This window comes from Pseudopipra pipra, chromosome 19 (genome assembly GCF_036250125.1).
Source record: "Pseudopipra pipra isolate bDixPip1 chromosome 19, bDixPip1.hap1, whole genome shotgun sequence".
Lineage (NCBI taxonomy): Eukaryota > Metazoa > Chordata > Aves > Passeriformes > Pipridae > Pseudopipra > Pseudopipra pipra.
Window position 1 is genome coordinate 4,761,700 of NC_087567.1, and position 27,056 is coordinate 4,788,755.

The 27,056-nt window shown below is 45.4% G+C and overlaps 1 protein-coding gene across 14 annotated transcripts in view; it reads left to right on the forward strand.

Annotated features, from left to right (window-relative positions):
* The window catches only part of TNRC6C (trinucleotide repeat containing adaptor 6C), a 203,051-nt gene that overhangs the window by 96,980 nt on the left and 79,015 nt on the right, over positions 1-27,056 (forward strand). For 12 of the 14 annotated variants that reach the window (XM_064675737.1, XM_064675739.1, XM_064675747.1 and 9 more), the window contains exon 2: positions 26,860-26,959. In XM_064675737.1, coding sequence (XP_064531807.1) covers positions 26,897-26,959 — 63 coding nt within the window. In that variant the 5' untranslated portion in view covers positions 26,860-26,896. Of the gene's footprint in view, positions 1-6,678; positions 7,608-26,859; positions 26,960-27,056 lie in introns of those variants that run through there. The other 2 variants (XM_064675746.1, XM_064675741.1) reach the window with 2 other exon arrangements.

The window sequence follows — 27,056 nt, forward strand, 5'->3', positions numbered from 1 at the left end:
GGTGGTGTGGGAGCAGTGCCTGGCCTCAGGACTGGGGTTTATTTTTTTACTCGAGTGTTTGCAAGTTCTTGCACTGCTGCTCTGAAAGCTGGTGGGGTGCTAGAAGGTATTCTCCTCCCTGCCACTTGTTTCAGAAGAATTTTCCTGCCTTGGGCGTTTCTTGGGTGCAGCTGTTTGAGCTGTCCACGTCAAAAAAAAGGTCAAACTGGTATACACAGCAAATTAACCTTTTTGTGGCCTGCCTCCAACTCTGCTTTATTCCATTGGGATAAGAGGCTTGCAAACAGGAAAACCAAAACCATCTTGAGTTCTGAGCACATCACGAAAACAGCTCCAGTGCTTCCCATACATGCCTGAGGCTTTGCGAGGGGTGAAGGCAAAAATCAACAAGCTGAGGGAGACTCAGAAAAACCCTTTTCTGAAAGGTGTTTTCAGCAAAGAAGTGCTGGCACCTTCCTCCCAGCTCATTGAAATGTTGGGCAATCAGGGATTTTTCCCTTTCTGCTGCAGTATTCTTATTATGGACACTTGGCTTGGTGCCCCTGTGAGCTTGCCAGTGCCAGAGGTGACAACTCCAGTATTTCCCTGGGGGTTTGCACACTCAGCAGTGGGTTTTCTCCAACATCTGCAGCTGTGCCCAGATGATGAGCACTGTCTGTGCCACTGGAACAGTCTGTATCTTCCCTCTGCTTGTTCCAGCCCCCTCCTACCGATAAATGATGACCGTGCAGGTGGAAAACAGAGGAAGAGAAACTGATTAATGGCAATACTTTTTACTCCCAGAAGCACAGCAGGAAATTTGCATCTCTGCGCACTTCTCCAGCCTATAGACTCAACTCAAAGTGGGCATTTACAGGTTACAGCCTTTAAACCATTGTTTCCTCTCCCCCAAAGTAAGCTATAGGGTAAGCAAGTCCTGGGCTCTGCCCACTCTGTTCAGGGCAGATTATGTATTTATTGTTAAACAGCTATTGATAATGAGCAGAGCATGTTATCACCACTGCTGTGTGCTGTGGCAAGTGGGATAGGGAGTCATGTGCTTCTTGCTTGCTTTTTGGCCTCAGGACACTTGTGTTCTTGTTTGTACAATAGCTCTGCTTGGAGAGCAAGAATAAAAAATACCTTGTTTTCCCCCTTCCCAGATCACTGTTTAGCATCGTGCTACATCTCTCTCATGGGAAATACAGGTTAGAGACTCTCAGGTTGGGAATTGAATTGAATCCAGATGTTGTGTTTTCTGGGCAAGTGTTTGAAGTGTTTGGTTGTTACACAAAAAAGGGGAACCAGCTCATCCAACCTGGGGGTAAGAGGTGAGCTGTCGGCCTCCTGTGATGATGCTCATCATGGTGGTTTTGCTGATGTGAAATGTCTGTGCCAGAGATCAGGAGGAACCCAGGGTACCAGGTTTTCAGGAGCCTTTTCTGCTTTGGGTCAGTGCCACAGAAAGGGCACTTCATAGCTGGGTACAACCACCCCAGTGTGGGTGTCTCACAGCAGGGTATGGTCCCAGCAAGTAGGATGAAAGTGCGGGGAGGGAAAGGTAAGTTATTAAAGTGAGTTTTTCCATTAAAAAATGATGTGTAAGTTAAGTACAGTTCATTAATGGTTGGACTCAGAGATCTTAGTGGTCTTTTCCAAACTTAAAAACTCTATGATTCTGTGATTCCATGATTCTATTTAAGTGTTCACCCTAAAGACACAGTTCATTGGTAGGGTGGCCAGAAAGGATGTTTGCATCCTTCAGAGGGAATGGACTCCATGCAAACATCTCATACATCCATAACTTCCTTGGAAAAGCCCTTGCTATCCTTGATCCTGGCTTCCCAGTGTGATCCTGCCCACTCTGCCTCTGAGAGTCAGCTCAGACAAGGGAGGGCCTTGGAGGTGTAGCTTCACCTTGTGTGGGCTCTGGGAAATCCTGCTCAGCGTCAGGGAGTGGATTCTCCTCAAGGCTTTGAGATCAGCTTTGTGTGTGCTCATTATCGCTTGGTAAGAGGTGCTTGGTGACTATTTTGACCCACTTCTGTACTCGGTTGGATGACAGGAAAATAAGCAAGAGGTGTCAAGTCTACAGTAGAGGAATATTTTGCCTTGGTGTGGTTGAGCCACCCCAACACAGCCCTGAATGTGTGAAGAGCTCTACTTAGCCTAGCTTTGTCACTCACTCCCAGCACAGAAAAGGCTGTATCTGTGTGAGTGCCTGCCTCTTTGTGCTCATACCCATCCATTCAGCATGCCCAGCACCCTGTGAACGTTTTGGTCACAGCCCTTTCCCTGAGACACAGGATTGGGAAATTGGAAGTTTACAAGGCAGGGTGCAAGCACAGGAATTCCTCCTGCTCTGTGAGCGCTGAACCGCTGGCATCCTATGTCCCTTTTCCTCCCCTTCACACCAGCTCACATCTGTTCTTACTCATGTGTGACAAGAAAAGACTACCTGAGTGCTGGGGGGAAGGAGAAGGTTCAAAGGCAGCAGTGGCTGCCTGGAGCAGCTCTGGGAAGCACAGCTCAAGGAGAAGCCTGTGCCCCACCAGGGTCCTGTCAGCTCAGGCCAAGGGGGCTACTGAGGACAAGTGTACGTGGTGACAGCAGTCACCAGCTCCTACAAAGCCTCAGCCCGTGGTGCTGGAAGTGCAAATGCACCCAGGATCTGTGCGAGCTTCCAGGATCTCTGTGAGCTCCCAAGGGGAGTGGGAGGGCAAAACCTCAGCAGGAGAACAAAACAAGGGGGGGGAAATTAAATTCCCATTGGATAAAGCCCTGTATTTGCTGGTAAAAGAACTCAGGTAAGACAGGAAAGGTTTACTAGAACACATTTTTACCTGTTAAGGATGGTATTTTAGAACACGGGTATCAAACACAGATACCCGTGTCTGTGTGGCTGCCGTTACATCATGCTTTTTGATGGTAATTTTGCCAGGGCCAAGAAAACAGATTAGTACACAAATCACTTTCAGTTTTATTCCATTTTGACATTTCAGGGTCTCCAGCAACTTGGCATCACTCTGCGGAGCCAGAAATATTTGTGTGTTAAAAGCGTGTTTTGAATTACAAATATTTCCACGTTCACAACACATAATTTAAGGGACCAGGAACATTCCTCTGCTTGATTGCCAAGCAGAGTTTTTGGTGCAGGGCAGCCTCTTTATGTACGTGGTGAGGATGAGGATGTTTGTCCCCTATGCAGGACATGTGGCTTCTCCTGTTCTGCTTCTTTGGGGTGGTTGGTTTATCAGGAGAGCAAAAATCTCTTTTGAAAGCAGCACTGTGGGAGCTGCTGCGGCTCCAGGGCAGGTGTGGGAAGGAGTCTATAGATGCTGACCTACATTTAAGCAAGGAGACCAAGCTGGAGCTGTGCCAGCTCTTGGGATGGCACAAGGGCATTTTCCCTCCAAGCCAGGTCTGCCACCATCGTGGTGCATGAATTCACTCCTGTTGAAAGGTGTCAGACTGATATTCAAAACGTGGTGGGGGAAAAAAAAGCTCCTTTTTCTTAATAATTTTTCCTTTCTTTGTGCCAATGAAGTACAATGGGACATTTAAATCTGATTTTTATAACATTTTGCATGGCTATAGATCACGGTCTGACCTGGAGAAGACACATTGTTCTGACTGCAATGATTTGATATTTCATATTTTAGTATTTTTTGTCTTCCCCGTAGTATTTCTGTTGCATTCTGGCACAATATGGGCTCCCTCCAGTGGTCAAGGGGCTCCGGGCTCCTGGTGCCGCTTGCCCAGGGGCTGGCACAGGGTGGCTTTGGGGCTGGCATCACAAATCCCAACAGGAATCGTGCTGGGGCTGTACTTCTCTTACTCCCTACACCCTGCTGTGGGTGCGAACCCGCTGCCAGCAGTAACAGCCCTGCTCTGTAACCCACGTTCAATCCAGATTTAAGTGGAACGGCCTGAGCAAATAAAGATTCAGGCTCTGGATTTCCCTGCAGTTCCCAAAACGTTTGCTGCAGAAGGGGGAGAGGAAGCAGGAGAGGAGAGAGAACCAGAGAGGATCTGCTGAAAGACCCAGACACAACAATTTTTAGCAAAAATGACTCATTTTTGCATTCCACTCTTCCCCGTGTTATTTTGAGACCAAATCCTGATTCTCTCCTCAAACAAACAGTTAACATGGTTATTGCGGGAGGCAAACCAACCACTCTGAAACCTGACATTTCCATCTCCCCTCTCTGAGGTGCACAATTCCCGGGGGGTTCCCCCGGTTTGCTTAGCCAGGGCTTCATTTGAAATACTGGAATTATTTTTGGAGGCACCTGGGTAGGATGGGGATCCCCTGCGAGGGCCAACAGCCCAGCAGAGCCGTGCAGGGGGGCATCGTGCAGGGCTGGGGTATCTGTAAATACACCGGGAGTGTAACCCAGGTGCACCCATGTGCACACCCACACCTCGGTGTATCTGCTGGCACACGCACAGCCATGGACATGCCAGGGTACAGGTAGAGCCAGAGGGATGTGTGTTTAAGGCAAGGGATGCTGGAAAGGGCGAGAGGGGGCTGTTGGCACCTCGGGGTGCAGCCAGGACCACGTTTCACCCCCCTTTCCCCTCTCCTCCCCCCCGGGGCAGCCCCTTCCCATTCCCACGGAAGGGAGCTCCAACGTGGGGGGTGTGAGGGAGGGGTGAACGCACCCGCGGCTGTTTGCAGGGGGTGTGTGAAGCCTCCCTGCACCCCTCTGAGGGTGGGGGGCACAAGCTCTTTCGCCCCCCCAACCCCGGTGAGGCTTTTCGAGGGAGGGTGAAAAGCACCGAATGCCGTCTGCACGGGGGTCTGCGGGTGAAGCCCGTCTGTCCCCTTCGGGGGGGGCACAGATCTCCCGTCCCCCGGGGGATGGGGGGGAGAGAGGGAATGTGAATGCACCGACGGTCGTTCGCACGGGGTTTGTGTGTATGTTTGAAGCTCCTGTGGCCGCCTCTGGCGGGGGGACACAGCTCTCCCGTCCCCCCTCGCCCCGCGGGTGTTTAGGAGGGAGGGGTGAACGCCCCGACGGCGTTCGCGGGGGATGCACCGGCACCCATGTGCACGGGGGGGGGACACGACGAAGCACTTCTAAACCCCTTTGGGGGGCATTAGCCCCTCTACAATCCTTTCGGGGTGGGGGCACAGCCCCTCTGCACTCCTTTGGCGGGGGTGCCCCCGCACAGCTCTCCCGTTCCTCCCCTCTTCCCTCCCGCGGGGGTTCACCGGGGTGTTTGTGCAGTGAATGCACCGAATGCACTGACACCCGTGTGCACGGGGTGGGGGCGAAGCCCCTCTACACTCCTTTGAGGGGGGCACAGCCCCTCTACAACCCTTTCGGGGGTGGCACACATCTCCTGTTTCCCCCACTCCCGCGGGATGGGGTGTGAATGCATCGAATGCACCGACACCCATTGGCACGGGGCGGGGGTGAAGCCCCTCTATAACCCTTTGGGGGGTGTGTGTGTGAAGTCACTCTGCATCTCTTTCGGGGGTGAGGGGGCACATCTCTCCCGTTTCCTCCTCCTCCGCGGGGGTTCACGGGGTGCGTGTCTGTCTGTGGGTGTGAATGCACCGACATCCATTCGCACGGGTGGGAGGGCAAAACCCCTCTACAGGCCTTTGGGAGGGTGGGGGGCGAAGCCCCTCTAAACCCTTTCGGAGGGGTCACAGCTCTGCCGTCCCCCCCCTCCCTCTCCCGCGGGGGTTCACGGTGGGTGGGGCTGCGTGTGTGCGAACGCTCCGAATGCACCGACACCCATTGGCACGGGGTGGGGGATGAAGCCCCTCCACACCCCTTTTTTGGGGGGGGTGTCACAGCTTCCCCTCTTCTCCCCCTTTCCCCCCCCCTCTCCTGCGGGCGCGCGCGCGGGGCAGTGGCGGGAGGGCGCGCGCGCGGTGGGCGTGGCCTCGCCGCTGTTTGGCTGCGGCCGCCGCGCTCATTTGCATGTCGGGGAAGGGCGGGGCCTCCCCCGCTCCCCTCCGCGTCACGTGGCCCGCGCGGCTGGGCGGGGGGGGGGGCGGTGAGCGCGGCACTTCCTGTTCGCGGGCAGCGCGGGAGGGGGCGCGCGCGGAGCCGCCCCGCGGTCTCGCGCTGCCTGGCGGGGCTCTGTCAGTCAGCGACAAAATGGCCGCGGCGGCGGCGGCAGCGGCGGCAGCGGCTCCTCTGCTCCCCAGGGCGGCACCGGCACCGGCGGCGGCGGCGGCGGCGCGGAGGAGCGGGGGACCGGCCCGCCAGCACTGAGCACCCCTACAACCCCCCTCCCCGGCACCGCCTTGCCCTGCGAGCGGACGGAGGCGAGAGCGAGCGCGGGAGGAGACGGCGAAGAGGCGCTGCGCCCCCCGCCCCCAACGCCCCGGCGGACCGACCGACCCTGCCCGAGGCGCTGCTGCGGCTCCCCGGGGACGCGCCGCCGCCTCCCCGCCGACCCCCCCCCGGGTCCCAGCTGCTCCCGCCGCCCACCCGGATCCCCGCCGGATCCCTGCGGAGGACACGGAGAGAGCCGCGGGATCCCCCGCCCCGCGCCCGCCCGCGGATCCCGCTGCGAGCACAGACTGTCGGGTTTCCCCCGCTCCCTCCTCCTTCCGCGAAAGACTTTTTGCTGGATCCTCCTCCCCGGATCCCCCTCCCCGCGCTCGCTCCTTCCTGCGGGAGCGGCCGCCGGATCCTCCTCCCGGCCCGGATCGCCCGCGGGGTCCCTGCGGAGCCGCGGACCCTCCTCCCCTGGCAGAGACACCGCTGGATCCTCCGCCCCCCCGGAGCTCCCGGCGGGATCCTCCTCCCGCCCGCAGCCCCATGTGAGACTCCGCGTCCCCCCCGGTGGCTCCGCCGTGGTGTTTTAATTTTTCTCTCTCCCCCTCCTCTCCCTCTTTTATTTTGAAGGGGGGATCCATCTTAAAAACTCTCTCTCTCTCTGTTTTTTTTTTTTTTTTTCCGCTGGATCCCGGTTTCTCTTTTTTGATTTGCACTTTTTGAAAAAGCCCTCAGATGCTCCTCCATGTGGACTGAGAACCCATCAAGGCACACACAACACGAGAACTCATCCCGATCAACTCCAAATCCTGGCTTTTCGTGGGTTTTGCTGCAACACATAAAAGCAAACTTGTATTTAAGACACACTCGTGCAAAAATTTAGCTGGGGACTTGAACGTGTATTTTGTCTTGGTTTCTTGGTCTTGGTTATATATATTTTTTTTTTTGGTTTTTATTTTTGCTTCACTGGAAGTCAAAAGCTTGTTTTGGAATTGGACCTGCTTTTGCTGCACTTCTCCTCTGGGCTGGATAACACTGAAGCTCTTTGCTTTTCTACTTGGATAGTGTTTTCCTGTTGATCTGTTGGTGTTTTGTTTTTTTTTCATCTCCTGTGTGGCAGACTTTTTTTTTTTTCTGAGGGGGGTAAACAAACGACAACAACAAAAAAAACTTAAGTTTTTTTTGGCCGTGTGAGATTTTTTTCGTATTCAGATTCGTGAAATTACGGGTACACTTACAAAAAAATTTAAAAAAGAAGCATTAAAAATAAGAAAGGAACACGTCAGAAAGACCCCTACACGGTAGACAAAATACTCACTTGTTTCCTTACAGCAAGACTGAATCGAAAGCTGCCAAAGAGCCCCATAAAGAAAAGACTAAAAGGTAAGAAGGGGTAAGAGCCTCTCTGAATCCGGGCATGGTGGAAGTTAGCAGAGAAGAGACCTGCTAAACTACTGCATTCCTCCTTTTCTCACAAGTCTAAACCAGATTATTATATTTTTGTAAACCGCTTATTAGTCAGTGAAGCAAGTAGCACCCGGAAACACTTCAAAATGCGTTTGTTTTTATACGTTTTTTTTTTCCTGTGAACTACTTGCGGATTTTTTAAATAATGCTAGAATTAATTCTGTATCTCATTCTCTGTCCCTTTTCCCTGTTGCAGTCGCTGTTTTTCAGCAAACAGCGATTTGAAATAGCATTTGTAAGCATGTTGTGCCACTCAGACACGACACGATAGCAGGTTCTGCTGCAAGGCATGACCGTGTGCTCTTGGTTTAGAACTTACACGTGTGAAAATCATCGCAGAGCGTGTTGGAAATGATCCCAGGGCTGGAAAATTGAGGGCATGGCCAGCAGTGCTTGCTCTGTGGGCAAGCAGATGAGCTCCAGCTTTGTCCTTCGTGGCGGCTTTCTCTTAAAAGTTACAATATCTGGATTAAGGTTTTTTTTTCCTCTTCCCCCCCAAGGAATGAGGCTGTGGGGGTCCGCAGTAATTTTCTCCTGAGTATTCAGAGAGAGATGTTCCTCTAAACCTGAAATGTCCAGGGGCAGAGAGAATATGAAACAGAGTTTATTCCTTTAACTGCGACGCAGAATGGGAGGAAAACGGGGAGGGCTCAGTTGTTAACCTGAGAAATCTTGAAACACTGGAAGTTTATTAATTGTTTGAGGCTTCTTTGTTTGTATCACAAGTTTGTGTCAAAGGTTAATCTTCTTAATATGTAATTAGTTGAAGGTTCAATTATGGGATTTATTGAACTCAGTTGGGTTTTTTCTCCCTGTTTTTCCATTAAATGTAATGCTGCTGGTCTTTGTGGGTAGTTTATTTTCTGCTACAACTCCAGTGTAAGTGCGAGAAGAGATTTATTCAATTATTCTAACAGCCAGTTTAAATTTAGAAATAATCTTCGGTACGTCATTCCCGTGTCTGTTGCATATTTTCCCTCTCGTTTGCATATGGATGTATCTGGCGAATTATGCTAATTTATATACAGAAATTTGCTTTGGACATTAGGCCGGTTAAGGTAATTAAAATTCCAATAAATCCCGCTGTTAGTGGGCTGGTCGATGGTGCAGAGCTTTAAATCAGGTGGGTGTCGGTGGTGCCGTGGACCTGAGGACAATGCCAGAGTGGAGGAGCAGGAGAACGTCTGCACTGCTGCTGGATGCACTGGGGGAGGAAGGCATGGCTTCCAAATCCTGCCCTAATCCCATGCGGTGGGTGGGTTTTTTTCGGCTTCACCTACGGCTGAGAATTTAAACGCAGTTTCCTCTCGGATATTACATTTTTTATAATAATTTTCAAGAAAGTGGTGGGAAGGTAGACGCATTTTCTCACTGCTTCCCCCTGTGTTTTCCAAGGAAATAGTAGGTGATTTGCATCGGGTGCAACCTGTGCTTAAAGCACATCACACAGTTTTCCACCATCGCGGTTCCTCAAATTCAGAAATCCCTGGGATATCGGTCTGGCCGCTCCAGTGTGTTATCTGTGAGCTCAAAATGGTGTGCTGAGGAACCAGCCCCCGGATGCACTGGCGTTCCTGCTCTGGCTTCTGGAATCCTTTCCAGAACATGAAAGCATCAGTGTCAGCCCTGCGTACGCCAGTGAGAAAACTGCTCCAGCCTGTGGGAGGCTCGGTCTGTCATTGGTAACACTGATGCTGCTTTTTGGGTGAGATTGTTGCTTTTTGGGTGAGATACAGAAGCTGTGTTATCCTCGGGTGTTGGGTAACCTTTGCTGCTTCCGAGCCCGTGACTCAGTCTGTGAAGAAAGCTGTAGTAAATCAGATTATTTGGAACTTTTTTTTAGGGAAAATGAGTGCTGAAGGGCACCAGCAGTACTGTAATAATGCCTTGCGTCGCTTTGTCCTTATCTTCAAAGGAGAACGGATCATTTCTGACTTAAAGGGATCCGCCTGGCACGGAGCTGGTGAGATGAGGAAGGTTCATTTCAGTCCAGCCCCTGGAGAGCAGGTGCTGGCATCGGGAAAACTGTGCTGGAGCCAGGACTTGCTCCAGGGCAAGAGGGGATGCGTGTTAGTAGGGGCTGTTATTTTAGGCAATATTTTGTAGTTGTGTCTAAGGGTTTTGTTTATAGTAGTGAAAGAAACAAGGCAGGCAAACCTTTTTAGTGGGGGCTCGTCTGGATTGCTGTAGGATATATTCAGGAAATATTTATGTTGTTGTTCTCTGGATGGATTGCCATGTTGACAAATTTAGGGATCGGTGTCCATCAGACTAAGAGCTGACTGGACCCGAGCAGTGTGTTACATACGAGTGGTTTGTGTGTGCTCGTACGTGTGTTTTACAGCACTGGGATTATTTTGTAAGTCGGCTGCCAGTGGTGCAGGGCATCATTCCCAGTGCCCGGGAATGTCCCTGTGGGCAGCCTTGGGCCGTGCCGTTTCCAGGCTGGTACAGAGGATAGTGGAGTTTGCTCTGGGACACTGCCCTTGGCTGAAAAACCACTTGGGGACCTGGAGGTTCACCTTCAGACCTGGCATCTCCCAAAATCTGATCCCCTGTGAGTGGATGAGGTTTGCCTTCCCTGCCATTGCAAAGCCTGATGGACCTTGCTGGGATCCATGAAAACCCCACCTGTCTGGCTTAATTTCTTTTTTGTTATTCCGGGGTTTGTCTTTCCTGTTAAAATAACAAGCTGTGCTTTTTGGCGAGTTGTGATCTTTCACTGATGTTTAAGGGAAGGAAGGTAATTCTATACTTTTTCCTTTCAATGAGCTTTTTAAGACTTTGAAAATTATAGAACAAAATTCCCTTAATATGAGAAATAACATACTACTTTTAACCTGAAGATTCTTTGTTGAAGTTCTCAAAGCCCCCACGTTCCATACCTTGCCGAGCTGGAGTAACTATAAAAGAAGATAAAGGTTTTGTCAAGCAGGGGCTTATAATCACCTTGTGTCTTGGAGCAAACTGTTGCTGAGTGGCAACCTTATGGAAAGCTTACCTTTAAATTAGTCTAGTAATAAACCCTTCTGTTTTTCAGTCAGAAAGGCCATGAAATTTATTTACAGATTAACTGCCTGCTGTTAATTCAAACTAACCTACACTTCTCCAGCCCGTTCAGGTGCTCCATGCCGTGGAGACTCCTTTTCTCTTTCATGTTCAGGTTATTAAAAGCCCAAGGGCAGCGTTTACTTTCAGTTTTAGCTGTGAAGACTTAACCAAGAGCAGTGTATGTGGGAACGGGTAATATGTTAACTTAGCAGCTGGCCTCGCCGAGATAAACATGCGCTTTTCCAAATGCTGTCATCTGGCCCCTTTCCAAAACAAGCTGAAGGAGGAGGTCAGGGGTGGAGCCATCCCTTGCTTCAGTAAAAAGAGGCTTTCATTTGGAAAGAATTGCCAGAGCGTACTGACTACACGAGAAGTGCAGATTTAGAATGAAATGGCCAAACCTTCCTTAAGTAAAGCAAATAGTCTCTGGTGATGACTTAAATCTCAGTGCCTTGTTACACTGCTGCTTCTCTTTGAAGGTTCAGCAGCTTAAATGCAGGGTGCATATTGCTGCTTTTAAAACAAAATAATCAGTGCTTTATGGAAGACTTTGAACATGAGAACTGATGGAGAATGTATCATCTTTGGTTGCAGTAGAGACCTGCAACACAAAAGTGCTATTGTTTTAATTGTTTAAAATTCAGATTACAAGATAATGGTAATACCATTAGAAGGTTTCCCTTTGGCCTGGAAGCTGCAGGTAGGAGTGTGTCGATCCCTCAGTATTAAAGATGAATGATAAGGAAACCTCTTAAATGCCTGTGACGCTGCAGTCTAGCCAATTTAGGATCAGCTGATGCCTTCTAGTGATAATGGCTTGAGGTTTTCAGCTGTATTATGAAGATATCAGCCAGGGCAAATAGTGTTTAGGGGAGAAGTATACTTTATTGAATGGGGAGATGATCTAGGAGTGACAGTAAATTGCATTACTAAATGATCTATGTGCTCTGTGCAGTCTCTTCAATGCTATTGGTGAAATGAAAGATGGTTATTCTTAATGTATGAAAGCAGAGGAATCAAAGTATTATTTGATCTTCCTTTAGGAATCTGTGCTATTTTTGAAAACTGTCTGCCAAAAGCATGGCTTAGTTGTACATCTTAAATTCCCAAAGTAGATGTACTTACAGTTATTTTATCATTCCTTAATGATAGTTAACTTCTAAAATTACTTAATCGTGGTTAACTTCACTGTGGCTTCACTCACACAGTTACAACTGTGTTTTCTGAAACTTTATTTCTGCAGCTTCCTGCCCTGTCACCAATATGTTTTAAAATCTCCCGCACAAGATAAAAATATCTGAATTTGATCATAACAAAACTGCCTGTTCTTGCACAGAATAGCCACAGTGCTCCTTGAGGTTGTATCAAAGATGGTATCGCTCGAAGAAAACACAGCAGTACTTGAAAACATGCATCTGATTCCTTTGTCTTTTTTTTAAAGTGTAACATATCTCCCTCTTCATCCCAATGAAAAGGCTTCTGTCACTGCAGACAGCTGGAAAATAACGGGCTGTTCTTGCATCTCATGGCTCAGGGTACCAAGCAAATCTGAGTGAGTTTTGGTCTCAGCCCTGGGTGTGAATCAGCACTGTAATTTTTCAGCACTGAGGTCTTGAACGTAGTTGTAATTCAAGCTCATAAAATATTCGAAGCCCTGACGGTACCGAGCTCTGCTTTCTGGAGCTCTTCCCCGTGGGTTTGCAGCCAAGGATGGCTGAGAGCGAGAACAGTTATCTGTGCTGCAGCACTGATGGTTTATGGCTGGGTGCCCAGATTGTCTGGCTTTGCACACAGCTTTATAGTTTGCCTTTGAGGGCTGTGGAGGAGGTGGAAGTCATTTGTAATAAACAGCTATCTGCAGCCTGCTTTTTCTGGGGTTTGAAATGTACAGCCATTTAAAAAAAATTGTAAGGTAGATATAAATTTACTTAGATTTCAGTCAGGAAATTCTATGTTTATAAGCTCAATTATGAGAAATGTTAACAATTGCTTATTGGTTTATATTAAAAAAATAGCTAATATTTATCCCTTGGATGTTTGGGCTGCTTTTAAGCTCTGAATTGCTAGAGAATGAGGTTGGGGTTTTTGGGTATTTTTTTATTTGAGAGAAAAATTGACTTGTCAAACCGGTTGGCATCCTTTGTGGTAATTAAGCCCCAGAGAAAAATATGTTTATATGTCTCAAAATAGTTATCATGCAGCTACCAGCTATAGGCTCATTTAGGAAAAGATAACACCCACCCCCCTTCCACCCAAGGAAAACAGCCACCCTGGGCTGGGAAGTGTTCAGTGGCTGCCCATGGGTGTTTTCCAGAGGCAGATCCATTCTTCCTCACCCCCCCTGCCTGCCTCTCCCCAGCTTCTTGTTCATGAGGTCTGTGCATGTTTTCCTATGACTTTCCAAAGGGATAGTGGATGCTGCCTTTGTTATGGTCTTGGCCAAGAGGAATCCCCTAGATTGGCATTAGCTGGTATTTTTTTTTTTTAACTGTGCTGTTTTCTTTCCTACTCCTGTTTTCCTTTACTGTGTTCTGTCTGCATGAAGTTTACGGTTTTGTCTCTCATACCACATTTCCAAGACTTCCCAGTGGGAAGTGGGAGAGGTTTTTGTTTTGGTTGAGGGATAAGGGAGCACTGGCAGTGGCTTGGATGCATTCTGGGTGGTCAGTATGTTCACAGATCGATTGTTAGTCCAGGATGACTTCTGCCAAGTCTATTTTAGGCTCAGCCAGATATCTGTGTTGTGTCACTCCAATTTCAGTGCTGCTCTAGCCCTGGACTCTCAGGTCTTTTAGCTCTTCAGAATTCCAAAGTGTTTTGATGGCTGATGCTCCCGTCATTCATTGGTGCTGACAATGGAGAGCCTTGTTTTTAAACAGTAGCTGGTTACTGGTAAACAAAAGAGCATCAGCCCAGTGCTTTAACACAAACCATTCTAGGGAAAAAAAAAGGCAGTTCAGGGAGAATGCCAAGGAAAAAAAAATCAGCAGTACAGATGCATAATGTGTGACTGCCATTTTCCTGTGTTCCTGCAAGGTCACTGACAGACCACAGAAGGTGGTCTTTGACGTTGTTTGTGATGTTTTTGCTTGAACTCAGTGTATGTTCACAGTAGCCTTGAGGATGATATTGTATATGAAATGTGAAGTTAAAAACTGTAGTAGCACTTGCAGGCATAGCCTAAAGTGTAAATCAAGTAAGACTCTTTACGCAAGTGTGTTACCAAAGCCAGTCTGGAGCAGGATTCCTCGTTATCCCTCTACTGTACATTTCAATTTTCTTCTTCTCTCAATATTTTTAATCAACTGCACTTAACAAGTGCACAAGCTTACTTAACACAGGAGAATTGCTTCTAGTGTTTGAGTTGTCTGAATTTTCTCCACGTTGTCAGCCTTGAAATGGATGCTACACTTGAAAGTGTGTCTCTTACAAAAGATACTCCATCTCTGCAAATCTAATCATCCTTATCTCCTTATGGGGTCACGGCTGGAATGCTGTAAGTGCCCAGTTCTGTACCTCCTTCCTGTTCTGTGATGCTGAAAAAAACTGCAGTTAGTTAAAAATAACCTGTAGGCATAAGAGTGCTGATCACATCTGCTCATAACGTACCTCTCCATCTTCCTGCCTGTGAAATTATTTGTTTTCTCTTTGCTGATGTGAACTATAATGAGGTGTATGTTTATCTTCAGCCTTTTGAAAATAAATTAATGTGGAAGATGCAGCATCTTCTGATAAGGAAGGAGGAGAGCATGGTGGTAGCAAACTAAATGCTATTTAATGTGTTCTAGTATGATCACAATAAAATATAACTGTCTGATCTGGGTGTGGAACTCGAATTTGGTCTGTCACAATAATAGAATTGCTGCTGCTGAGGAGCAGAGTCTCTGTATAAAGAGGGGAAAGATTTATTATATAGGACTTACTGGAGCTTGGTGAATGTGTAATTTTTACTATTTCTGTTCTTCTAATCAAACTCACAGAAGTCCCTCACTTTAGAAGAGGATGGTCCAATTAAGTATCATTACACACCAGCAGTACATTATCTAGAGATGTCAGTCTTTATACTCTGGTACCCCACTTACATGTAGTAATTGAATAAAGCAATAGTTGGGTTAGTGGAGGGATGTTTATGTAATGATTTGCTTGAAAAAAGACCCTCAACTTTAATTTTTTTTCTTACGTTTGTGGAAATGAAATGTTCTTCACAGATTTCTGGGGGAAATACTGCAGTGATAACAAACCCCATTGCTTTTGAAGCAAATAACCCAGACTGATAGATATAGTCTGTTTTATCTGGGTGATATTGGAACTCTCTGATAGTCAACTGCACTGAAACCATGATTCCATCTTCCCCCCATCCCCAGTCCCTCCATCAGCATCTAGACAACAAGAGCTGCTCTTTCTGGAATTCTGTCTGCATCTCCTGATCAGATAACATACTTGGAGACATATTGGATATATTTCTGAGAATATTTGCTCCCCTGGGTGTTTCATGCACTAAATGAAGGCATAAAATAGTTATTACTAAGATCGTAATTGACCATAAATTGATTTCCAAAGTGGTATTTACTGCAACTAGTTTTCCTGTCCTGGAAGATCATTTACGGCTATTTCCTTTCCCCATCTCTTCCCTGACCCTGTCTCTCCTCCCCTGTGGAGCTGCTATTCATTTGCTAAGTTGAAAAATGGATGAGGGCCCATTCTGATGGTGGATCTGATATTCTAATTTATGCTTTTACTGTTGAAAGCCCAGTAGAGGAACAGAGAAGTTTATTTCCATCGAGTTCATCAAGTTTTAAGGGTTACCTTTTCAGCACTGCAGAGCTACTCTTTTAAACTCTGATAGATTTGTGGAGGGAAAGGTGCTGCCTTGGATTGTGCTATTTCCTTAACTTTGGATGATAAATCTTTTTCTGAATTTTGTGGACACAGTTTCCAGCCTAAGGATAGGTACAGAGTAATGTAAGGGTTTCTTATCTCTTATGTTGCTTTAGTAATTTTCAAAACAGCATTGCAGCTGAAGAGACAGTGGAACAAAAACTAAATAGCTTCAAAATGTATTGAGTAGCTTCAGAATGTGTTGTCTTTAAGTTGAATGAAATGATCATGGTGAGCAGTGCATTGATTTTTTTGTGGTTAAACACCAAATGTGTAAAAAGTGCACAAACAAGTAGATTTTCTTCATTTGTGTTTAAACTTTCACTATTTGCAGTGCACGACTTTTAGTACAGTTTATTAGTCTATAGTGTGTTTTGTCTTCCTTGACTCGGATCAAATTTGGTGTTAACCTCCTGCAGAGAATTCCAGGACCCCTGACATTTTATTGTGACTCTTGATTAGCTCACCAGGGTTCCTGCTAAGAATTCTTCTTTCATTCATTTGATAAATTGAATTCCTTATTCACAGTGCCTTTAAATAGAATGGTATTTGGAAAACTTGAAGACAACAGCTTGAATGCTCAATGAGCTCACTCAGCAAATTTAAAAATGCAGAAGAAGGAAATTATGGGTTTGTGTATAAAAGTTTTAAAAGAATGTTTTATAAAAACTTAAGATTCGCACCTTCATATTTGCTTTAAATGTATTTCCCTTTTGGTTTCTAAGACAAGGGAGTTCTGTTAACATCAGTTTTCCCTTTTTCATCCTATTTTTCCTTGTTGTGTCAGGAGCTGTGCATTCGCCCAACATGTCTTTGTGGGAGCAGGTACAATGAGGTGACACACATCCATGTAGTGGAACTCCAGCTTCCCAAGGCAGGATGGTTGTGGTGTGGAGAGAGAGCATCTGTCTTGTTCTTCACCTGGATTATGCCACTCACCACTCTCACTGTGCTGCACTGTGCAGTGCTCCATTCTGGGCTCTACAGCATGGCCTCATTTTTTTCTAATTCTGTATCTTGAGGCACCTTCCCTGTGAGGCTGCTGTCCTTTGTCCTTTGATTCCCCCATCCAGGACTCCAGCAATGTCTTGCCCCTCCCACCACTTGTGCTTTCTGAGGTGACACTTGGAGATCTCAGTGGTGGGATAGCAGAGGCCCATTCCCTGTATGGGATGCAGCCTTCCTAGAGACTGGTTTCTGCAGCCTTCTGCCACACATCGATGAAATGACTTTAATATCGTGGTAAACTCGGGCTGGAGGGGACTCAGGAGGTCATCTCAGATGGGCAGGTCAGTGTATAAGTCGAGTGACACGTGTGTGTCTGGCACCTGCTGCTCCTCACTGTGGTGCTGGTGTGTGCTGGTGTTCTTCTTAGACTTGCCTGGTACAGCTTCCCTGCCTGTGGGTAGGAATCAGGGAAGTGTCCATGCATTTTTCTGCTGTGCCTGTGGCAGGAATTCTGCCTAAAGGAGAGGTATTGCTTCCAGACCTCATCTTCCTGGGCCTGTTAAGTGACACTGGAGCCACTCATGAATGTGGACACACAGTGGATGTGTGTGACTGTGGTTGGGTGCCTTTAGCTGAAGGTGTGTTGGCACCACCTTATTCCCAGAACAAGCACAAGAGTAGCACCATAAACATACCTGTCATCAGTGTAAATTCTCTTTCCTGCTTTTTGATGCTCTAGGTTGTGTTGTCCAGCCCCCACTTGTGTGAGAGCACCAACCCCATCTTCAGCTCTGGCACTGTGCTTTCACCTCCTGCTGCCACCAAAGTGATTGGGCTCAGAAATATGTATATATCACATATCACTGTGAGGGAAGGGGGAAAGGAGAACTAGGGGTGCTAAATCCTTACAGGCAGAAGAGTGCATGATTTTAGTTGTGCAGACTTGCCATTTTTTTAATGAAGAATCGTGAAGGTGTAGCTGTGTTTGCTGGAGGGCTGTGAAGGTTTGGTGCTCCTGCCCTGCCGACCTGCAGCACATGTTGTCCCTCCTGAGCCCATTACTGCCGGACAGGGGATGGGACAGGGAGCATCCCCAGCAGCCTCTGGCCTTGGGAGTGGTCAGCTCTCAGAGCCCAGTGGCTGTGCTGCGTGGCAAAGCATCCTGTGGAGCTGCTGTTCCTGTTCCTATTTCCCGGCCTCCTACACTGCAGTATCCCCGTGCAGCTGCCCCAGGAAGCAGTGCTCCTCTGACATCTCCTTCGAGTTCATCCAAATAATTTGGGACACAAACTTGTCCATAGGTTGCTTCTGGGTCAGTCAATGGGAGATAACTCAGTTGGGCAGTCGGACAGTGTGGGTTTGCCTCTGTTGGCACAGGGCTCTCATCTACTGAAGTATTTGCAGAAACCAAAATAGCAAACAGTATCTGGAGAGACAAATGCTGTGCTCTTGCTGAGCTGCTGGATTCCAAAGCTGTTTTCCTTTGTGCATTATGTCCCAGGAAGATTGGGGACGAGCCCTGGAGCAGATGCCAGATCAACTGCTGGTAACTATCATCAGGCCAGGGAGGGAGGCAGCGCTAGGAAAGTAAATCTGGTTATCTGCACTCTTCTCAGTGTGTAGCTTAATTTTCCAGTTGGTCCGTGTTTGCTGGGGAAGGAGAGTTGTTTTTCATAGCACGTTTTGTGCTGTTTGTTGCCTGCTTTGAGTGGTGAATTTAATGGTAGCTTTTTCTGGGGGTGTGGGGTTTTTTTCTCTTGGATCTTGCATAACCTGAGTGGTGCACACAATGGGATACTTGAAGTCTGCCGGGGTATTGTCAGCAGGCTGAGGGAGCAAATTCTGGTGTGGTTCATGTCTGACATGTATTCAAGGGTGAGGTTTGGTGAAGAGTGTTTTAGCCCATGCCCACATTTACCTACTAACTCCTTAAGTTGCCCCAGAGTGGAGGTTGCATGGGCACTAATAGTCCTGTACTGTGGAGCAACACCTTCCCAGGAGAGGGGATGTACCTGTGTGAGGGCAGCTTTGCACCCTGTAGGATCATCTACATGAGCCTGTTGGTTTGGAAGGGGAGTTCCATGTTTGATTGGCATCATGTGTCTTGGAGTGCAGCTATTAGATTCTTTTTAAGTGTAATGGCATTGGATGATGAGTTCCAAGGGTGCAGTTAATGCTTTCCTGCTGCAAGTGAGGGTGGTGTACATGGGAGCAGACTGGAGCTGGTCTCCACCTGAAACAGGGATAGTGTGGCAGTGAAATCCTCTGCACCAATAGTTTTGCTGTGCAGATCCACTCCTGTGGTCTGCAGTACTTAGTCATGAAGATGTAACATACTTCATCTTAAACATTCCCATTTGTACTCCAGTACTCTCATTAATACACTGTCCCTCTCTGCTACAGTCCAGGAGAAACTGGTAGTGTTAAAAGGAAACAAAAGGAAGCCTGTAGGTGAAAAACAATACCTCCAAACCCAACAAACATTCACTGGGACTTGGGCAAGTGCTTAAACATGGACTCTTCAAACTCCTGACTCATAGTTCATCTACATCCTTAGTTTATAAAGACTGTGTTTCTACTCTGGGATTTCCCCCCACCTCTAGTGACTGGTAGTCAACCAGTAGAAGCTGAAACAGGGCCAGGTCAGTGTGCCTTGAATTGCATGATAATAACTGCCTAGTCTGCTTTATTTTTGTTCTAATCTAATCTGCTGCAGTGGTTGTTTACCCTACACCTACATAAAGTAGGGTCACAGTAAGTTAACAGTGGGTGAACTTCCAGGAGGAGCCCAGGTCCTGCAGGCAAACAGTACCTGGCACTCTCCTCTGCTCGGAGTCCTGCCAGGATTTTACTGCTCTTCGCCCAGCAATCCAAAATGGCATGTTAGAAATGCCATGTGCTGCTGCTGGAGATGCAGCCTGGAGACAGGGTGTGGAACACAGGTGCTCTTTTTTCTTCTGGTCGTGGAATTTGTATTTTACAGGTTGTAAGAGCAGGATTATTAATTCAGTCTTTTGGGCAACCTAAAACCTGCCTGTAGTTTTAGTAAGATACTTTAATTGAATATGTTGCTTTTCACACCACGTTCTCAACTGATGCTGTGTTTATTGAGTGTTTTTTGAATGGCATCTGCACTCTGCTCCTGCACAAATTCCTAATTTGGTGGAATTTCAGAGTGACTAGGGGAAGCAGGCTGCTGCCCTTGTTTAGGAGATAAGTTTTATGTTACATTCTTCGAGATAAGTTGACAAGAAACTGGGGGCATCAAAGTCCCAGGCCCACAGCTGTTGGCAGTGGGTGATATTCTGATGTTTCAGAGGAAGGAATCCCCTGTTAAAGCTAATCATGTATTAAGGAGGGACAAGTGCAGGGCAGGGACATAATTTGACAGTGAGAGGCCCCAAAATGTGGGATTACTAAATCATAAATTGAGGTCAAACAAAAACCCTTGTCAAACTTCATTTAGGACTCCCCATAGGAAATAATTTTGCACCCAGACTTTGAAATTACAGGGTTTAGTTTCAAGCTCTGTGATCACACCTGTACATATAACTCCTCCACAGACTTATCTTCTCCACAGTGGTGTGACTGAGGGCTTTCCCCCATTAATTCCCTTGAAGGGATATTGTAGGATTTTACTTTGTGAATGGGTAGAGGCCTCCAGTTTCCAGACTGATTGTCTTTGTGTCCAGGACATGGTGTGGCCTTGTATCAGTGTTACTTCATAAAAATAAACCTTTCTTTTTGTGGTTTTCCTCTTTTCTCCTCCAACTGTATATTTATAAAGATTTGGTATCTCTTATAATGTTGGGGTTTTTTAAATGCTTCAGTGAGGAGGATTTTTCTTTATGCCTAATCCAAATCTTCTTTGTTGCAATTTAAATTCGGTGCTACTTACCACAGCTAAAGTAGAAAGATTTTACTCTCTGCTCCTCTACCTCTGTCTTTAACACCTACTTGAATAACAGGGTTGCCATTTCTTTAGATTAATTGAATCCAAGTCTGAAGTTTTTTCCAAGAGCCTGTGCTTTTTTGATCTCTGATCCTTGGTGCTGTTTTATTGACTCTCCAGCTGACCTGTATTTCTGTTGCTGGAGATAGACCCAAACTGGACACAGCACAGCAGCTGATAAATTTCTGACCATCTGTGACATTGTTGCTTTGCCTTGGCAGTGAGATCTGCTCTAACACCTGCTTTTTTCCTCCCCAAAACTGGTGTTCAGCCAGTTGTTCCCTATGCTTTATTTATTTAAGATTATTCCTACCAAACATGGTACCCTGCACTTTTTCTCACTGAATTACTCTGCTTTTTTTCTGCATCTTGAGTTTATCATGTTGTTCTCCATACTGTCCTTCCTTAATTGTTTGGCAGCTCCATGGCTTGACATATTCTGGAAACTAAGTAAGTGCACACATTTTTCCAGCAGCAAAGTGGTTAGTAAAAATTTTGCTGCTGGCCATGTGTCATACTGCAACAAAAATCCATTGATTCCCTGCCTCGTTGGGAGGGGGTTTGTGGGTGTTCTAGTGTAAGTTTATGTACCTTGTTCTTAAAACTATTAAATTATAAAGGAACCATGTTCTTATTAACAAAACTTTGCACATTGGTTGAAAAGTCAGTAAATTAGTTTTGTTGCCTCCCTTTCATCCTTTTCAAAAATACCTGTGACTGTGCCACAGGAAAAAAATCACTTCCCCCCCCCCCCCCGCCAAAGTTCTTGATGATGTTTTTCTCTCTTCCCCTGTAAATTATATGCAGTCTTTGTCATTTGCTGCTCTTCCACAGTGTTACCCACCTTCTGCTCATGCTTAAATGACTTAGACACAGTTGTTCCTGTGGTAAATGACAGCAGGCCCAGCCAGTGGAAGAACATCCCGTTTCTCTCGGGACTTTTTAAGCTGTGTTCTTATTTTTGCTGATCTGATTTCCTATTTGGAGTGGTAGCAAAATGTTTAGCTCCATCTCCTTTTCTTCCCTGCTGGTTCATGAAGTGTTCCAGAGGAGCCAGATCATTCCTTCTTCCCAAATTTTAGGAGAAGGGACTTAAATACATCTTGAGCTTCTTGCTTGGAGCCATGTTCACCAGCCCTTTTTGGGGAGGGAGCCAGAATGGAACATGGCAGTGGTGGTGGTGGAGGTGCTGGGGGTAGGAGCAGCTTGGCTGTTGGTGCTTTGCTGCCCCTGGAGCAAAGCCTCCCTCCTCAGGGAAGAGCCCCACGAAATCCCTGGGAGAAGAGAAGTGCTGTCATCTGGGGGCTCAGCACCAGCGCAGGCGGTTGTTGGCCATCTGTTCCCAGCTGACCTCTTTAGAGAGGGCTAAAGCAGAAAGAAAAGTACTGTCACTTTAGCCCTCGTAGGGTCATCTGTCACTAGTCCCCCTTTCCCACTGAGAATCAAAACTAATATTTCTTCTTGCTTATTAATGAAGCACTTAAAGGTTGATTTATTGTTGCTTTTTATATGCACGGTGCTAATATTTTGTTGGCCGTCCTCAATTTGTCCCCCATGTGTTTGTGCTGGGGTTTTTTTTCGTATTCCTTCTTATTTATTTGACCTAGTTTTGCATGCTGCTTTCTTTTTGAGGTGATTGGAGAGCTTGTAATTAGGGACCAGCTTGACTCTCCTTGATTAATGACTGAGCCTGGATATCAAGGGAACAAAGCTGGCACTTCAACGTCACACCAGCTCCTTGCCTTCACCAGTATTTACTCTAGAAAGGTCACAGAGCTGGGCTGTGTAAAGATGAGACAAAACCAGCAATAGGAAAATGTGGAGTTTTAGTTTATCCGTTCTAGAAGTCATGAAAACAAGGACTGCTGCTGCTGTTGTGACTTCTTGCTTTATGTAGTATTCCTCCTACACATGTGGAGATCTGCATTGTTTAGATTCTTGGTGATTTCCAAGAAACAACACCTGCCTCGTCCTGTGGGACAGTATTTTTCAGTTGCCCTCAATGAATTGAAACCTGCCTTTCCAGAGTTTGCTGCTCTTTTTTTTTTTTTTTCAATTTTACACCCCTTTTCATCACCACTCTTCAAGCTGTTTTCTCCCTTTGTTATCTCAGCCACTTCTTTCTTACCATTTAGAATCAGATCCTGAAGAACTTCTAAATACTAATTTTCTTCGTCTCTATTAGAAAATGTGTGATACCAGATTTTGAGAACTTGTGATTACTTTGTGTTTCTTGTCTGTGCTGTCCAGACCCTCTTGCATGCATCTATTAATTCCTTCCAAAAAGCCTCCACTGGTAGCTGCCTTTGGGTGATTATTTGACAGTTCCTTACAATTCTACTTTAAAGATTTTCTTTTTTTTTTTTTTTTTTCATTTCTTTTTTCTCCCATCCTCACTGCTAGGAAAAACACCTGCACAGGAATGCAGGAAGGCCTGTTTTATGGTGAGGGAAGTCAAAATGAGAATACTGCTTGAGCAGTTTGTAGGATTTATGTCAGTAATAGCAAGTTTCACAACTGTCAAGAGAGGTTATTCCAGCAGGATATGAATTTAAGGTACAAAAGGTATTCTGGAATTAAGATATGGGGTTTAAACCAGACAAAGGCATCTGTAACAAAGATTAATAATTCTGTGCTGAAGAGGTAGCTTTCCTATGTTGTTAAGTAAACCTTCAGCATCTTACAGATAGAACAAAATTCATTAGGCTGTTGGGGTTTGGAGCAGTGTCACATGGAACAAGAGAGACAGGTCTCTGTTTTGTCCTCAGTTACTGCAGGAACTTTTGAACTCCAAAACACTGTATGGGTAATAATACAAATACACTCTACTTGAAGTTTGTTTAAGAACACAATATTCCCTACAGGTGTACTGCAAAATGCTGTCAGAATGTCACATTAGCTCTAATTCAAAGTACCAGCTGTGGAAGCAATCCAGTGCCTGATACCAACTAGAAAACTCAAGTTCTTACTTAACCTAAAAAATAAATCATCTGAGAGCTGTTATTTTTTAAAAGGGGATTAATAAGCCTTTCTGCAACAGGCACTGACAGACCAGAGCCACAGTCCTCAGGTTGTTCTCACCATGACCTGCAGTTCCTCTCGTTTTCCTGTTCTGAGAGCTCTTAAGCACATGCACTTTAAAGATAACCTTGGTTTAGGCTTGGATTTAATAAGCTGTTTGCAACCTGTGAAAACAACACTTGATTCTGTGGTAAAATCCTTTGCTCATGAAAATCCCCCACGCTTCTGATACATCCAGTCCATATATATTAAAAAGGCAAACTCCTGCAAGGATATTCTGAGACACTCCTGGTTTAAAACACGAGCTTTGTGTTCATAAATGTTTTAGCGTATTTCCTGTAATAAAGATTAAACTGTCTCTCAGGAAGTAAAGCTGCAACACGTGCCTCTGACAACGTAATCGAACTTTATATAGCAATGTTTTTATTGTTTTCCTTTTGTTTTGCTCTTAGATGACTAATTTCTGACTAGTGACAGCAAGAGTTGCCATCTGAGGGGCCGCTTGGAGCTTCATTTCTATTTTAAGCATATTTAAAGCACATGTGTTCAGAAGTGTCATTATGTAAATCAGTTTTGAAAATTGAGCTCCATTAAAAATTATAGTATATCATTTTCTGAGCTAATCTGAGGCTATTTTAATATCAGGAGTGAAAAACCCCCACAACCAAAACCCAGGTTTTGGGGCAGAGTGGCACTTCTACCTCAGATGTTGTAATTGATGTGATAATATGGTTATAAAATGTCTCATATTTTTAATGGAGCAAAACGTTTGCTCTTCTTTGATTTGGAAGATCCACTGAGGTGTTGTATTACCTGGAAACCAAAGTTCATAGTGGAGTCCAGTGTGAGGAATGAGACTTTGGCAGTGATGAAAGTTGATCCCCAGTGTTGGACACTTAAGGTTTGGCTGGACAAGGTGCTTTGGCTGAGAAAGGTTGGACCAGATGATCACTGAGATCCCTTCCAACCTGGTGTTCTATGGAAGGAACTTGATATTCAAAAAAGAGGCCTAACAAGAAAATGAATACTTCTGTAGCTTAAAGAAGACTCTGCATATAAAGCAAAGTGGTGGTGGTTTGTTTTTGTGGGGGCTTTTTTGGTTTTGTTTTTAAATACTACCCTGAGTATTGAAGGGGTTTGAGGTGTAGTTGTGGTGTAGTGGAATTGCTCTAATGCCATGGGTTTTCTTAACTACTAACAAGAGGAAGCCAAAAAGTTTCTCATTTTGCACTGACTTGTCTCATTCACCTGCTTTAAAAAAATAAAACCAAAAAAAGGCTTGAACTTCCCCTGGCAATAGTCTGACAGTTTGGGAGAGTTCACTGGAACACAGGCTTTGTAGAGTCTGGTGTGACTTGGGTAGGGAGCACTGAAAATGAAGGGACTGGATGTTGTTTCTTTGTAGTTCCTGAGATCCTGGGGACTTCAGTTCTCCTCCGGAGCTTAGAGGAATAAAGGCTCTTATTAGGGTTTCAACTCAGTTTCTTTTGGCAATGTAAGTTATCACTTTCTGCAGAGCCCTAGAAGAAGCCATTTAAAAGTACAGTTTTAAGTACCTTTTTCTTAAGTGCAATTTAACTTGTGTTGCAAACGCCCACCTGCAACTCCTGTGAGCAAACGTTTCTCAGACCTTGATTTACAGTGTGAGCTCTGAAAGGGGTGGCCCTTTGGAACTGGAATAAAGCTGAGCAGTCATGCAGGTGATGAAATTTTGGCCATGATAGGAAGTGATTCAGTATTTGAAGTACAGATATCCAATGCCATTTCAGATGTCCTGACCCCTCCAGTGGTGCACCAGGCACTCCCAGCTGTGCCTGACCTCCAGCTGCTATTCCAGGCCCTGGATCTTGCCCATATATCTCACTTCTGCACATAATTTGGGTGCTGTGAAGTGTCTAAAAGGGCACTATCACCTAAGTTTAGACCTGTGAAATGCTGAGTGTAGTGTTTACTGTTTTGGGTAACACAAGGAAAGGGGGGGAATCTGCTTTGGTTTAGTCTGGAGCTCCATGCAGGATCTGTGTAAGCATTAAAGCATCTTCAGTGGCCAAAGTCAGTATTTTCAGGCAAACGAAAAAGCCAAAAACCAGAACACCCTTCAGCAGCTGAAATCTCAAATTTATTACAGTGTTCCTTTTTTATAAAAAGCCAAACTATGTAGGAATAGGCAAATTTGTTAAAAGGGAAATGAAAGAAACAGTTAAATTCAAAATGTTTCAGGGGGAATGTTTGAAAACACGAGGTGCGAAATGTCCTTCAGCCAAAGGGCTGAGACACACGCAGACCTGTTGTGATTAAACAATTAAGCAGAGAGTTTTGTTACTAAAAAAACCTTTTTTAACAACAACAGAAAAAATCTAAACAAAAAAAAAGGGGGGGGCTGTAGGCTTTGGCAAGTTAAATGTAAAGCAGTAGTGAATTAGGCTAGAAGTGGTCTTGGGGAGTAATTGGAAGACATTGAATCTAATAATAGTGATAGTAATGGCTTCAACCCATCAGAATCAGCCTTCTCAGAAGATCTGTAAGGCTGATAAATGATCAGGACCTGAAGAGCTGTCAAGGATGATAAAATAGTTATAGAGAAGTAAATGAATTATTTGCATTGGTATTTATTGGGAAGGATGTTAGGGAGGGTCACTGCTATAACCATTTATTACAGTGATGGACATAGCAGAGATAAGAAGCTTTCAAATAGGTTTTCTTCTCGATTTGGGACAATTCAGGTTAAATTTTAATCAAGATGCTACTGGAACAGTCCTATTTTGTATTAATGCAAATGATTCAGCTAGAATTTATAGGATGAACACAAAATATGATGATTGGATTTCTTCCGGATCTTAGTGTACAAGTCTAGAGAACAAAATTGATGTGTATGAGAAATTAATACAGCACGTGTTTGATCAAAAAAAGAAAAGCAATTCAAAAATAATGTACTCATTCATGATCTTTAAAGTATATTGTGAATCACAGCTGTTGAAAGCCAACAAAGCTTGCACTAATTACCTAGGGTTATTCCTTTTTTCAGTTTTAAACTTTCTTTCCCTAGAATATGCTTAGTATTAAGTAGTACTTGTGAGTGATTGTGGAAAGAGGTTCTAAATACAATCTATCCTTTCTGAATTTTCATTGCCTACTGGTTTATTTGTTGTTAGTTTCAATTTTGGAACAGCTTTTTTTTTAGTACTTTTATTGCAGCATTAGAAGCAGCCTTTATCAGACATGAGATGTAGAAAGTTGGCAATACAAGTATGGATTGTTCACCTTTCTAGATAAACTTGGTCTTATTGTAAATCTCTTCCCAACCTTTGTTCTTATCAGGGAGAAAGAACAAGAAACACAAGAAGAGGAACATTTGATGGAAGAAAAGAAAAAGAAAAAGCAGGAAGAAAAGAAAAAGAAGGAAGGTGCTCAGAAAAAGGTTTGTTCATGTTCCTCTTGTAAATGAGCCCTTTACTCCTAAGAGTAACCTGCAGGTGTTGATGGATTACACTGTTTGTTTTGATTTTCCAGTATAA